This window comes from Chiloscyllium punctatum, chromosome 34 (assembly GCF_047496795.1).
Source record: "Chiloscyllium punctatum isolate Juve2018m chromosome 34, sChiPun1.3, whole genome shotgun sequence".
NCBI classification, from domain to species: Eukaryota; Metazoa; Chordata; class Chondrichthyes; order Orectolobiformes; family Hemiscylliidae; genus Chiloscyllium; species Chiloscyllium punctatum.
Genome location: NC_092772.1, coordinates 51,653,577 through 51,667,841, shown reverse-complemented (window position 1 = coordinate 51,667,841; position 14,265 = coordinate 51,653,577). Strand labels below are relative to the sequence as shown.

Here is a 14,265-nt window from a genome sequence, read left to right as displayed (position 1 = left end):
GACTGGAGGATAGCAAATGTGGTTCCCTTGTTCAAGAAGGGGAGTAGGGGTAACCCTAGTAACTATAGGCCGGTGAGTCTCACTTCTGTTGTGGGCAAAGTCTTAGAGAGAATTGTAAGGGATAGGATTTATGAACATCTGGATAGGAATAATGTGATCAAGGATAGTCAGCATGGTTTTGTGAAGGGCAGGTCGTGCCTCACAAACCTTATTGAATTCTTTGAGAAGGTGACCAAGGAGGTGGACGGGGGTAAAGCAGTAGATGTGGTGTATATGGGTTTTAGTAAGGTTCCCCATGGTAGTCTACTGCAATAAATACAGAGGTATGGCTTTGAGGGTGAGTTGGAGGTTTGGATTAGGAATTGGCTGTCTGGAAGAAGACAGAGGGTAGTAGTTCATGGTAAAGGTTCATCTTGGAGTGCAGTTACTAGCGGTGTTCCGCAAGGATCTGTTTTGGGACCATTGCTGTTTGTCATTTTTATAAATGACCTGGAGGAGGGGCTAGAAGGTTGGGTGAGCAAGTTTGCGGATGATACGAAAGTCGGTGGAGTTGTTGACAGTGAGGAAGGATGTGGCAGGTTACAGCAGGATATCGATAAGCTGCAGAGCTGGGCAGAAAGGTGGCAAATGGAGTTCAATGTAGGTAAGTGTGAAGTGAATCACTTTCGTAAGAGTAACAAGAAGATGGGGTCCTGGCTAATGGTCGGATACTTGGTAGTGTGGATGAGCAGAGAGATCTTGGTGTCCATGTACACAGCTCTCTGAAAGTTGCCACCCAGGTAAATAGTGCGGTGAAGAAGTACTGGCTTTTATTGGTCGAGGAATTGAGTTCCGGAGTCCTGAGGTCATGTTGCAGTTGTATAAGACTCTGGTGCGGCTGCATCTGGAGTATTGTGTGCAGTTTTGGTCACCATACTATAGGAAGGATGTGGAGGCACTGGAACGGGTGCAGAGGAGGTTTACCAGGATGTTGCCTGGTATGGTAGGAAGATCGTATGAGGAAAGGCTGAGGCACTTGGGGCTGTTTTCATTGGAGAAAAGAAGGTTTGGGGGTGACTTGATAGAGGTGTACAAGATGATTAGGGGTTTTGATAGTGTTGACCATGAGAATCTTTTTCCACGTATGGAGTCAACTATTACGAGGGGGCATAGCTTTAAATTAAGGGGTGGTAGGTATAGGACAGATGTTAGGGGTAGATTCTTTACTCAGCGAGTTGTGAGTTCATGGAATGCCCTGCCAGTAGCAGTGGGGGACTCTCCCTCTTTATGGGTATTTAAACGGGCATTGGATAGGCATATGGAGGATAGTGGGCTTGTGTAGGTTAGGTGGGCTTGGATCGGCGCAACATCGAGGGCCGAAGGGCCTGTACTGCGCTGTATTGTTCTATGTTCTATGTTCTATCCCTGGGCACTATGGGACAATTCCCCATGTCCAACACACCCTAACCTGCACATCCCTGGACACTATGGGACAATTTCCATGGCCAACCCACCCTGACCTGCACTCTCTCAGTGGAGCAGGTAGGGGCTGTTTGGCAGTGGCTGTTTGAAGGCTCAGTGACATTTGTTTAATGGTTTAAATTTGAAAGATTTTTTTTATATAAAAGCGCGGTGCGGACCCGGAAGCTGGTGTAGCCCAAGCTGACCTGGGTAGGTTTTTGTTCCTATAAAAGCGTGCAGGAGAGGAACCCGAGGCACTACAGAGGTAGTGCCTCCCACCCACCCTCTTCCTCTAACCTAATAATAAGACCCGTCGGGTAAGTAGGTAAGTGCTGCATTTTGCTTGTTCTATTGTTGAGACCTAGTTTTATTTTAAAGGTTACTTTTAGAGGGATGGCAGTGAAGGCAGTGCAATGTTCCTCTTGCAACATGTTTGAGGTGAGGGATGCCATACTCGTCCCTGCTGATTACACTTGCAGGAAGTGATCCATCTCCAGCTCCTCCAAGACCGTGTTAGGGAACTGGAACTGGAGTGGGATGAACTTAGGATCATTCGGGAGGCAGAGGGGGTCATAGATCGGAGCTTTAGGGGAGTAGTAACTCCAAAGATTACAGACAGATGGGTGACAGTGAGGGGGACTGGGAGGAAGCAGCCAGTGCAGGGACCCCCTGCGGCCGTTCCCCTCAAGAACAAGTATACCGTTTTGGATACTTGTGGGGGAGGGGGACTTACCAGGGGTAAGTAACGGGGCTCAGGCCTCTGGCACGGAGCCTGTCCCCGCTACTCAGAAGGGAAGGGTGGAGAAGAGCAGAGCAATAGTTATTGGGGACTTGATAGTTTGGGGCACAGATAGGCGGTTTTGTGGGAACGAGAGAGACTCACGTTTGGTATGTTGCCTCCCAGGTGCAAGGGTACGTGATGTCTCTGATCGTGTTTTCCGGGTCCTTAAGGGGGAGGGGGAGCAGCCCCAGGTCGTGGTCCACGTTGGCACCAACGACATAGGTAGGAGGAGGGCTGAGGATATTAGGCAGGCTTTTAGGGAGTAGGTTGGAAGCTCAGAGTTAGAACAAACAGAGTTGTTGTCTCTGGTTTGTTACCCGTGCCACGTGATAGAGAGTCGAGGAATAGGGAGAGAGAACAGTTAAATGTGTGGCTACAGGGATGGTGCAGGAGGGTGGGATTCCGGTATTTGGATAACTGGGGTTCGTTCTGGGGAAGGTGGGACCTCTATAAACAGGATGGTCTACATCTGAACCTGAGGGGCACCAGTATCCTTGGGGGAAAGTTTGCTAGTGCTCTTTGGGGGGTGGGTTTAATCTAACTCTGCAGGGGCATGGGAACCATGGGAATGTAGCTTTAGGGTGCAGGACCTGGAATTAGGGAGGTTAGGAACATGCATCAATCTCAAAGGAGGGTGTCTGTAAACAGGAAGGTGGCTTGAAGTGTGTATACTTCAATGCAAGGAGTATACGAAATAAGGTAGGTGAACTCGCAGCGTGGGTTGGTACCTGGGATTTCGATGTTGTGGCTATTACGGAGACATGGGTAGAGCAGGGACAGGATTGGCTGTTGCACGTTCCAGGGTTTAATGTTTTAGTAGGGTCAGAGGTGGGGGTAAAAGAGGGGGAGGTGTGGCATTGCTTGTCAAAGATAGTATTACAGCGGTGGAAAGGACAATGGATGAAGACTCGCCATCTGAGGTAGTTTGGGCGGAGGTTAGAAATAGGAAAGGTGAGGTCACCCTGTTAGGAGTTTTCTACAGGCCTCCTAATAGTCCTAGAGAAGTAGAGGAAAGGATTGCGAGGATGATTCAGGAGAAGAGTGAAAGTTATAGGGTGGTTGTTATGGGGGGACTTTAACTTTCCTGATATTGACTGGGAAAGCTATAGCTCGAGTACGTTAGATGGGTCGGTGTTTGTCCAATGTGTGCAGGAGGGTTTCCTGACACAATATGTAGACAGGCCAACAAGAGGTGAGGCCATACTGGATTTGGTTCTAGGTAACGAACCAGGCCAGGTGAGAGAATTAGAGGTAGGTGAGCACTTTGGGGACAGTGACCACAATTTGGTGACTTTTACTCTAGTGATGGAGAGGGATAAGTGTGAACTGCAGGGCAAGAGTTATAGCTGGGGACAGGGAAATTATGATGCGGTGAGGCACGACTTAGGATGCGTGGCTGGAAAAGTAGGCTTCAAGGGAAGGGCGTAATTGATATGTGGAGCTTGTTCAAGGAGCAACTATTGATTGTCCTTGATAAGTATGTACCTGTCAGGCAGGGAGGAAAGGGTCGTGTGAGGGACCCGTGGTTTAATAAGGAATTGGAATCCCTTGTTATGGCATTGAGGGTGAGTTGGAGGTTTGAATTAGGAATTGGCTCTCTGGAAGAAGACAGAGGGTAGTAGTTAATGGTAAAGGTTCATCTTGGAGTGCAGTTACTAGCGGTGCTCCGCAAGGATCTGTTTTGGGACCATTGCTGTTTGTCATTTTTATAAATGACCTGGAGGAGGGGCTAGAAGGTTGGGTGATCACGTTTGCGGATGATACGAAAGTCGGTGGAGTTGTTGACAGTGAGGAAGGATGTGTCAGGTTACAGCGGGATATAGAGAAGCTGCAGAGCTGGGCAGAAAGGTGGCAAATGGAGTTCAATGTAGGTAAGTGTGAAGTGAATCACTTTCGTAAGAGTAACAAGAAGATGGGGTACTGGCTAATGGTCGGATACTTGGGGTAGTGTGGATGAGCAGAGAGATCTTGGTGCCCATGTACACAGATCTCTGAAAGTTGCCACCCAGGTAAATAGTGCAGTGAAGAAGGCATATGGCGTACTGGGCTTTATTGGTAGAGGAATTGAGTTCCGGAGTCCTGAGGTCATGTTGAAGTTGTATAAGACTCTGGTGCGGCCGCATCTGGAGTATTGTGTGCAGTTTTGGTCGCCATACTATAGGAAGGATGTGGAGGCACTGGAACGGGTGCAGAAGAGGTTTACCAGGATGTTGCCTGGTATGGTAGGAAGATCGTATGAGGAAAGGCTGAGGCACTTGGGTTTGTTTTCATTGGAAAAAAGAAGGTTTAGGGGTGACTCGATAGAGGTGTACAAGATGATTAGGGGTTTAGATAGGGTTGACCATGAGAACCTTTTTCCACGTATGGAGTCAGCTATTACGAGGGGGCATAGCTTTAAATTAAGGGGTGGTTGGTATAGGACAGATGTTGGGGGTAGATTCTTCACTCAGCGAGTCGTGAGTTCATGGAATGCCCTGCCAGTAGCAGTGGTGGACTCTCCCTCTTTATGGGCATTTAAACGGGCATTGGATAGGCATATGGAGGATAGTGGGCTAGTGTAGGTTAGGTGGGCTTGGATCGGCACAACATCGAGGGCCGAAGGGCCTGTACTGCGCTGTATTGTTCTATGTTCTATGTTCTATCCCTGGGCACTATGGGACAATTTCCCATGTCCAACCCACCCTAACCTGCACATCCCTGGGCACTATGGGACAATTTCCCATGGCCAATCCACCCTAACCTGCACATCCTGAGCACTATGGGACAATTCCCCATGGCCAATCCACCCTAACCTGCACATTCCTGGACACTATGGGACAATTTCCCATGGCCAATCCACCCTAACCTGCACATCCTGGGACACTATGGGACAATTTCCCATGGCCAATCCACCCTAACCTGCACATCCCTGGGCACTATGGGACAATTTCCCATGGCCAATCCACCCTAACCTGCACATCCCTGGGCACTATGGGACAATTTCCCATGGCCAATCCACCCTAACCTGCACATCCCTGGACACTATGGAGTACTTTCCAATGGATAACCCACACTAACCTGCACATTTTGGACTGTGGGAGGAAACCGGAGGACCTGTTGGAAACCCAGGCAGACACGGGGAGAACATAGAAACTCCCCACAGACAGTGGTCTGAGGGTGGAATCGAACCTGGGTCCTTGATGCTGGGACACAGCAGTGCTAACCACTGAGCCTCTGTGTCAAAATGGTGAAGGTACAGAGGACCAAAATACTGCTCACAATATTCCAAATGCAGTCTGACCAGTGCCTTACCCAGCCTCAGCAGTACCTGCCTGTTCTTGTATTCTCGCCCTCTCGTAATGAATGCTAACAATGTATTTACCTTCCTAACTGCCATCTGAACCTTCCTGTCAGGTTTCAGGGAATCCTGAGCTCAGACTCCCAAAGTCTCCATTACCATTTGATCCATTGAGCCCTAAGATAAAGGTGTGGTCCCCAATAGGCTGCTGTCTCCTCAAACCAGCCCCTGTCGATCAGTGATTCAGACATAGAGCTGGATTGGTGAACCAAGGTCTGCATCAGAAATCCTGGGATGAGTTTCGCCATTGGCCGATGCAGCGTACCATGTGATAGACCCAGTGGGTACTTGACCTGGAATTCTTCAACAGTGTCATCAGGCATTTGGTGGAATCCACAGATCTCTCTGAAGAGCTGGCCTCTCTCTAGGGTCCAACATTTAAGTTACTCTATGTTTTTGGAGATACCGGACTTTCCCTTAAATAAGTAGACCTGGGAGTTCACAGTTCCTCGAAAGTGGAGTCACGGGTAGACAGGGGAGTGTAGGCGATTTTTTGGCACGCACGATCAGTGCATTGACTAGGAGAACATAAGAAGATGGAGCAGGAGTGGCCCACTGAGACTGTTCCACCATTCAGTAGGATCATGGCTGATCTTTTCATGGAGAAAGTGAGGACTGCAGATGCTGGAGATCAGAGCTGAAAAAGTGTTGCTGGAAAAGCGCAGCAGGTCAGGCAGCATCCAAGGAGCAGGAGAGTCGACGTTTCGGGCATGAGCCCTTCTTCAGGAATGAGGAAAGTGTGTCCAGCAGGCTAAGATAAAAGGTAGGGAGGAGGGACTTGGGGGAGGGGCGTTGGGAATGCGATAGATGGAAGGAGGTCAAGGTGAGGGTGATAGGCCGGAGTGGGGGTGGGGGCGGAGAGGTCAGGAAGAAGATTGCAGGTTAGGAAGGCAGTGCTGAGTTCGAGGGTTGGGACTGAGACAAGGTAGGGGGAGGGGAAATGAGGAAACTGGAGAAGTCTGAGTTCATCCCTTGTGGTTGGAGGGTTCCTAGTTGGAAGATGAGGCGCTCTTCCTCCAACCGTCGTGTTGCTATGGTCTGGCGATGGAGGAGTCCAAGGACCTGCATGTCCTTGGTGGAGTGGGAGGGGGAGTTGAAGTGTTGAGCTACGGGGTGGTTGGGTTGGTTGGTCCAGGTGTCCCAGAGGTGTTCTCTGAAGCGTTCCACAAGTAAGCGGCCTGTCTCCCCAATGTAGAGGAGGCCACATCGGGTGCAGCGGATGCAGTAAATGATGTGTATGGAGGTGCAGGTGAATTTGTGGCGGATATGGAAGGATCCCTTGGGGCCTTGGAGGGAAGTGAGGAGGGGGGGGGGGGGGGGGGGGGGGGGGGGGCTGTGGGCGCAAGGTGTGGGTGCTCCCACGAGGAGGTTGAACAGTTCATCCACTTTACCAACACCTTCCACCCCGACCTCAAATTTACCAGGACTGTCTCAGACTCCTCCCTCCCCTTCCTAGACCTCTCCATTTCTATCTCGGGCGACCAAATCGACACGGACATTTACTATAAACCGACCGACTCCCACAGCTCCCTAGATTACGCCTCCTCCCACCCTGCCCCCTGTAAAAACGCCATCCCATATTCCCAATTCCTTCGTCTCCGCCGCATCTGCTCCCAGGAAGACCAATTCCAATACCGTACAACCCAGATGGCCTCCTTCTTCAAGGACTGCAATTTCCCCTCAGACATGATCGACGATGCCCTCCACCGCATCTCCTCCACTTCCTGCTCCTCCGCCCTTGAGCCCCACCCCTCCAACCGCCACCAGGACAGAACCCCACTGGTCCTCACCTACCACCCCACCAACCTCTATGTCCAACATATCATCCGCCGTCATTTCCGCCACCTCCAAACAGACCCCTCCACCAAGGATATATTTCCCTCCCCTCCCCTATCAGCGTTCTGGAAAGACCACTCCCTCCGTGACTCCCTTGTCAGGTCCACACCCCCCACCAACCCAACCTCCACTCCCGGCACCTTCCCCTGCAACCGCAAGAAATGCAAAACTTGCACCCACACCTCCCCCTTTACTTCCCTCCAAGGCCCCAATGGATCCTTCCATATCCGCCACAAATTCACCTGCACCTCCACACACATCATTTATTGCATCCGCTGCACCCGATGTGGCCTCCTCTATATTGGGGAAACAGGCCGCTTACTTGTGGAACGCTTCAGAGAACACCTCTGGGACACCCGGACCAACCAACCCAACCACCCCGTGGCTCAACACTTCAATTCCCCCTCCCACTCCACCAAGGACATGCAGGTCCTTGGACTCCTCCATCGCCAGACCATAGCAACACGACGGTTGGAGGAAGAGTGCCTCATCTTCCGCCTAGGAACCCTCCAACCACAAGGGATGAACTCAGATTTCTCCAGTTTCCCCATTTCCCCTCTCCCCACCTTGTCTCAGTCCCAACCCTCGAACTCAGCACTGCCTTCCTAACCTGCAATCTTCTTCCTGACTGCTCCGCCCCCACCCCCACTCCAGCCTATCACCCTCACCTTGACCTCCCTCCACCTATCGCATTCCCAACGCCCCTCCCCCAAGTCCCTCCTCCCTACCTTTTATCTTAGCCTGCTGGACACACTTTCCTCATTCCTGAAGAAGGGCTCATGCCCGAAACGTCGACTCTCCTGCTCCTCGGATGCTGCCTGACCTGCTGCGCTTTTCCAGCAACACTTTTTTAGCTCTGATCTTTTCATGGACTGAGCTCCGTATTCCTGACGGGCGAAAGCGAGGACCACAGATTCTGGAGATTAGAGTCAAGATTAGAATGGTGTTCGAAAAGCGCAGCAGGCCAGACAACATCCGAGGAGCAGGAATATCGACGTTTCGGAAAAAGCCCTTCATCAGGAAAAGTCGATTCTCCAGCTCCTTGGACGCTGCCTGACCTGCTGTGCTTTTCCAGCACCACACTTTGACCTCCAGAATCTGCCGTCCTCACTTTCTCCTCCTCCGTTTCCCTGCCCGCGCTCTCACCCTAAACCCTTCATTCCTTCCCTGTTCCAAACATCTATTTATCTTGACCGAGAAACCAGCCAATGAGGTGGCTCCAGCTGCTTCCCTGGGCGGGGAATCCCACAGATTGACAACCCTCTGGGTGAAGCAGATCCTCCTGAACTCAGTCGGCTCCCACCTCCTCCCTCTGAGTTTGAGTCTATGCCCCACGGGTTCTAGATTCACCTACCAGTGGAAACATCCTCCCTGCTTCGACCTTATCCACTCCCTTCATCATTTTATATGTTTCTGGAAGATTTCCCTTCATTCTTCAAAATTCTAACAGGAGTTGGGAGGCCACATTGTGGCTGTATAGGACATTGGTGAGGCCACTTTTGGAATACAACATTCAACTCGGGTCTCCCTCCGACCGAAAAGATGTGAAACCTGAAAGGGTTCATAAAAGATTTACAAGGGTGTTGGGGGGGTTGGAGCTACAGGGAGAGGCTGAATCAGCTGGGGGTGTTTTCTCTGGAGCGTCGGAGGCTGAGGGGTGACCTTATAGAGGCTTATAAAATCATCAGGGGCATGGACAGGATAAATAGACAAAGTCTATTCCCTGGGGGGGGGTGAGTCCAGAATTAGAGGGGCATAAGTTTAGGTTGAGAGGGGAAAGATATAAAAGGGACCTAAGGGGTAACGTTTTCACCCAGAGGGTGGTACGTGTATGGAATGAGCTGCCAGAGGAAGTGGTGGAGGCTGGTACAATTGCAACATTTAAAAGGCATCTGGATGGGGACATGAATAGGAAGGGTTTGGAGGGATATGGGTCAAGTGTTGGCAAGTGGGACGAGATGAGATTAGGATGTCTGGGTTGGCATGGACGGGTTGGGCCGAAGGGTCTGTGTGTCCCTGTGACTTTAAATGTGGATTCACTGTGATTATCTTCCTTTGTAATTCACAAGGTTACCAGAAGGAGCGGTGCTCAAAGGTGGAGTGGTCTTCATTGGGGAAATGAGCGCTCAGGCAAATGGCAACTGGACGTGTGAAGCTAGCAACGTAATTGGGACAGGAGTGGGCCGATTGGAGGTTTTGCTGAGACCGAGCGATACAGGTACACCGCACCGCAGTCTCTCGGAGCGTATCACTGGGCTTTCATTCTGCATCACCAAAAGGGGGGTGGTCAACAGTGAGAATAGACCAATCAAAGAGGTTGGCGCATTTTGGCCAAAAGGTGGAGAGAACAGAGTGAAAAAATCCAGCGTCTGACACTTAGCAGGGTGGGTCCCAGGTAGCTGTGGTCTGTTCACATGACTGCGGGGAATAGCTCAAAGCTGAGTCACTAAATAGCGGTGACTTTTATTCACAAACACCCGCCCCCGTTCCCAGAGGGTAACTGATCTATCACTAACCAGTCAATCTTTAAATCTGACTGTTCAGGAGACCAAACAACTTCCAAAATATAACCTTACTACAGTTCAGCAGACACATGTATTTGAAGGTAAATCTGTCCAAGTTGAAAGCATTTGAAAGTGACTGTATTTTCCCACAGGATTACACTGTGGATTAAAGACTTCACTGTCTAATTAGCTGTCACTAAGTGGCATTTAGTAACCTGATGGGTTAGAAGCTACAAACCTGACCACTGACCTGTGGAATTTGATCGAAAGTTATCCCAGTGAGTGTCCGGGACTTCTGTTAAAAAGGTTTATGGACTTGCACTGACAGGGCTTTGAGTTATGACCTGAAACTGTGCGGTGACTCCCCGTGACCTAACTGTGGTTTATCTCAAACACATCCAGACTCAGGGTCTCCTGTTTCCCTCATTTGTTTATCAAAGCTGGGGAGAAAGGTTATTCTTTGTGTCTTCCATTTCCGTCTCTCCGATATCCCTCTGGCAGGTGCACACACTTCTCTCAGTGATCCTTCACCCTGTGACATTAACCCTCACCATGCCGAATAATACTGGGCTGTTCACAGAGTCTGAGAGATGTTCAGCATGGAAACAGACCCTTCGGTCCAACCTGTCCATGCTGACCCAGATATCCTAACCTAATATAGTCCCATTTGCCAGCACTTGGCCCATATCCCTCCAAACCCTTCCTATTCATGTCCCCATCCAGATGCCTCTTAAATGTTGTCATTGTACCAGCCTCCACCACATCCTCTGGCAGCTCATTCCATACACGTACCACCCTCTGTGTGAAAAAATTGTCCCTTAGGTCTCTTTTATATCTTTCCCCCCTCACCCTAAACCTATGCCCCTCTAGTTCTGGACTCCCCCACACCAGGGAAAAGACTTTGTCTATTTACCCTATCCATGCCCCTCATGATTTTATAAACCTCTATAAGGTCACCCCTCAGCCTCTGACGCTCCAGGGAAAACAGCCCCAGCCTGTTCAGCCTCTACCTGTAGCTCAAACCCTCCAACCCTGGCAACATCCTTGTAAATCTTTTCTGAACCCTTTCAAGTTTCACAACATCCTTCCTGTATCAGGGAGACCAGAATTGCACGCGATATTCCAACAGTGGCCTAACCAATGTCCTGTACAGTCGCAACATGACCTCCCAACGTCTAATGTCCAATGCTCTGACCAATAAAGGAAAGCACACCAAACGCCTTCTTCACTATCCTATCGACCTGAGACTCCATTTTCAAGGAGTTATGAACCTGCACTCTAAGGTGTCTGTGTTCAGCAACACTCCCCAGGACCTTCTCATTAAATGTACAAGTCCTGCCCTGATCTGCCTTTTCAAAATACAACACCCTGCACTTATGTAAGTTAATCTCCATCTGCCACTCCTCAGCCCATTGGCCCATCTGACCAAACTCCCGTTGTACTCTGAGGTAACCTTCTTCGCTGTCCACTACACCTCCAATTTTGGTGTCATCTGCAAACTTACTAACCATTCCTCCCATGTTCACATCCAAATCCTTTGTATAAATGATGGAAAGTAGAGGACCCAGCACCGATCCTTGTGGCACTCCACTGGTCACAGGCCTCTAGTCTGAAAAACAACCCCCTACCATCGCCCTCCCTTGTCCTTCATTTCATTTTATGTCACCCTGCGTTGTCAATAAGATCATGAAGGGTGTGACATAAAGGCTTGTTTCACAGTTTCGTATTTCTCCTGAATTTTCTCTGAGGGGGGTGTCTTGCTGTGGCTGTTTCAGTTGCTTTGGAACCTCCTGGCCAGTCTGAAGAAGCTATGTCTTTCTGTTCACATGAATGTTGATGCATCTTTATGACCCAGCATTTATTCCCCTTCCCTATGTATTCCTGGAGAAGGTGAGGGTTGGTTGGCTGTCTGTATGATTGCTGGACAAGTCATGGGGACATGCTCACATCCAGGCTGTTGGAGCAGCGAGAACGACGGAACAGCGATACATTGGCTGTTGGAACCTGGAGGGAGAGCTGTTCCCATACATCTCCTGCCCTTGTGTGACTGGTAGAGGTCACGGGTTTGGAAGGTGCTGCCTGAAGGTCTTTGGTGAGTTTCTGCAGAGCATCTTGTAGCTGGTACACACTGCAGTTACTGAGGGTCGGTGGGGGGAGGGAGGGGATGGTACACACTGCTGTTACTGAGGGTCGGTGGGGGGAGGGAGGGGATGGTACACACTGCAGTTACTGAGGGTCAGTGGGGGGGAGGGATGGGATGGTACACACTGCTGTTACTGAGGGTCGGTGGGGGGGAGGGAGGGGATGGTACACACTGCTGTTACTGAGGGTCGGTGGGGGGAGGGAGGGGATGGTACACACTGCAGTTACTGAGGGTCGGTGGGGGGGAGGGAGGGGATGGTACACACTGCAGTTACTGAGGGTCGGTGGGGGGAGGGAGGGGATGGTACACACTGCAGTTACTGAGGGTCAGTGGGGGGGAGGGATGGGATGGTACACACTGCTGTTACTGAGGGTCGGTGGGGGGGAGGGAGGGGATGGTACACACTGCTGTTACTGAGGGTCGGTGGGGGGGAGGGATGGGATGGTACACACTGCTGTTACTGAGGGTCGGTGGGGGGGAGGGAGGGGATGGTACACACTGCAGTTACTGAGGGTCGGTGGGGGGAGGGAGGGGATGGTACACACTGCTGTTACTGAGGGTCGGTTGGGGGAGGGGATGGTACACACTGCTGTTACTGCGGGTCGGTGGGGGGAGGAAGGGGATGGTACACACTGCTGTTACTGAGGGTCGGTGGGGGGAGGGGATGGTACACACTGCTGTTACTGAGGGTCGGTGGGGGGAGGAAGGGGATGGTACACACTGCTGTTACTGAGGGTCGGTGGGGGGAGGGGATGGTACACACTGCTGTTACTGAGGGTCGGTGGGGGGGAGGGATGGGATGGTACACACTGCTGTTACTGAGCGTCGGTGGGGGGGAGGGAGGGGATGATACACACTGCAGTTACTGAGGGTCGGTGGGGGGAGGGAGGGGATGGTACACACTGCTGTTACTGAGGGTCGGTGGGGGGAGGGACGGGATGGTACACACTGCTGTTACTGAGGGTCGGTGGGGGGGGAGGGAGGGGATGGTACACACTGCAGTTACTGAGGGTCGGGGGGGGAGGGAGGGGATGGTACACACTGCAGTTACTGAGGGTCGGTGGGGGGAGGGAGGGGATGGTACACACTGCTGTTACTGAGGGTCGGTGGGGGGAGGGAGGGGATGGTACACACTGCTGTTACTGAGGGTCGGTGGGGGGAGGGAGGGGATGGTACACACTGCTGTTACTGAGGGTCGGTGGGGGGAGGGAGGGGATGGTACACACTGCTGTTACTGAGGGCCGGTGGGGGAGGGGATGGTACACACTGCAGTTACTGAGGGTCGGTGGGGGGAGGGAGGGGATGGTACACACTGCTGTTACTGAGGGTCGGTGGGGGGAGGGAGGGGATGGTACACACTGCTGTTACTGAACGTCGGTGGGGGAGGGAGGGGATGGTACACACTGCTGTTACTGAGCGTCGGTGGGGGGAGGGAGGGGATGGTACACACTGCTGTTACTGAGGGTCGGTGGGAGAGGGAGGGGATGGTACACACTGCTGTTACTGAGGGTGGGGGGAGGGAGGGGATGGTACACACTGCTGTTCCTGAGGGTCAGTGGGAGAGGGAGGGGATGGTACACACTGCTGTTACTGAGGGTCGGTGGGGGGGAGGGAGGGGATGGTACACACTGTTGTTACTGAGCATTGGTGGGGGGGAGGGAGGGGATGGTACACACTGCTATTACTGAGCGTCGGTGGGAGAGGGAGGGAATGGTACACACTGCTGTTACTAAGGGTCGGTGGGGAGAGGGAGGGGATGGTACACACTGCTGTTACTGAGGGTCAGTGGGGGGGGAGGGAGTGGATGGTACACACTGCTGTTACTGAGGGTCGGTGGGGGAGGGAGGGGATGGTACACACTGCTGTTACTGAGGGTCGGTGGGGGAGGGAGGGGATGGTACACACTGCTGTTACTGAGCGTCGGTTGGGGGAGGGAGGGGATGGTACACACTGCTGTTACTGAGGGTCGGTGGGGGAGGGAGGGGATGGTACACACTGCAGTTACTGAGGGTCGGTGGGGGGGAGGGAGGGGATGGTACACACTGCAGTTACTGAGGGTCGGTGGGGGGGAGGGAGGGGATGGTACACACTGCAGTTACTGAGGGTCGGTGGGGGGGAGGGAGGGGATGGTACACACTGCAGTTACTGAGGGTCAGTGGGGGGAGGGAGGGGATGGTACACACTGCTGTTACTGAGGGTCGGTGGGGGGGAGGGGATGGTACAC

General features: G+C 52.0%; 1 protein-coding gene across 1 annotated transcript in view; it reads left to right on the top strand.

The window, feature by feature from the left end:
• The window catches only part of LOC140458840 (nectin-1-like), a 60,617-nt gene that overhangs the window by 32,257 nt on the left and 14,095 nt on the right, over positions 1 to 14,265 (top strand). Inside the window, exon 5 of the mRNA XM_072553521.1 lies at positions 9,464 to 9,612. Coding sequence (XP_072409622.1) covers positions 9,464 to 9,612 — 149 coding nt within the window. The remainder of the gene's footprint in view (positions 1 to 9,463; positions 9,613 to 14,265) is intronic.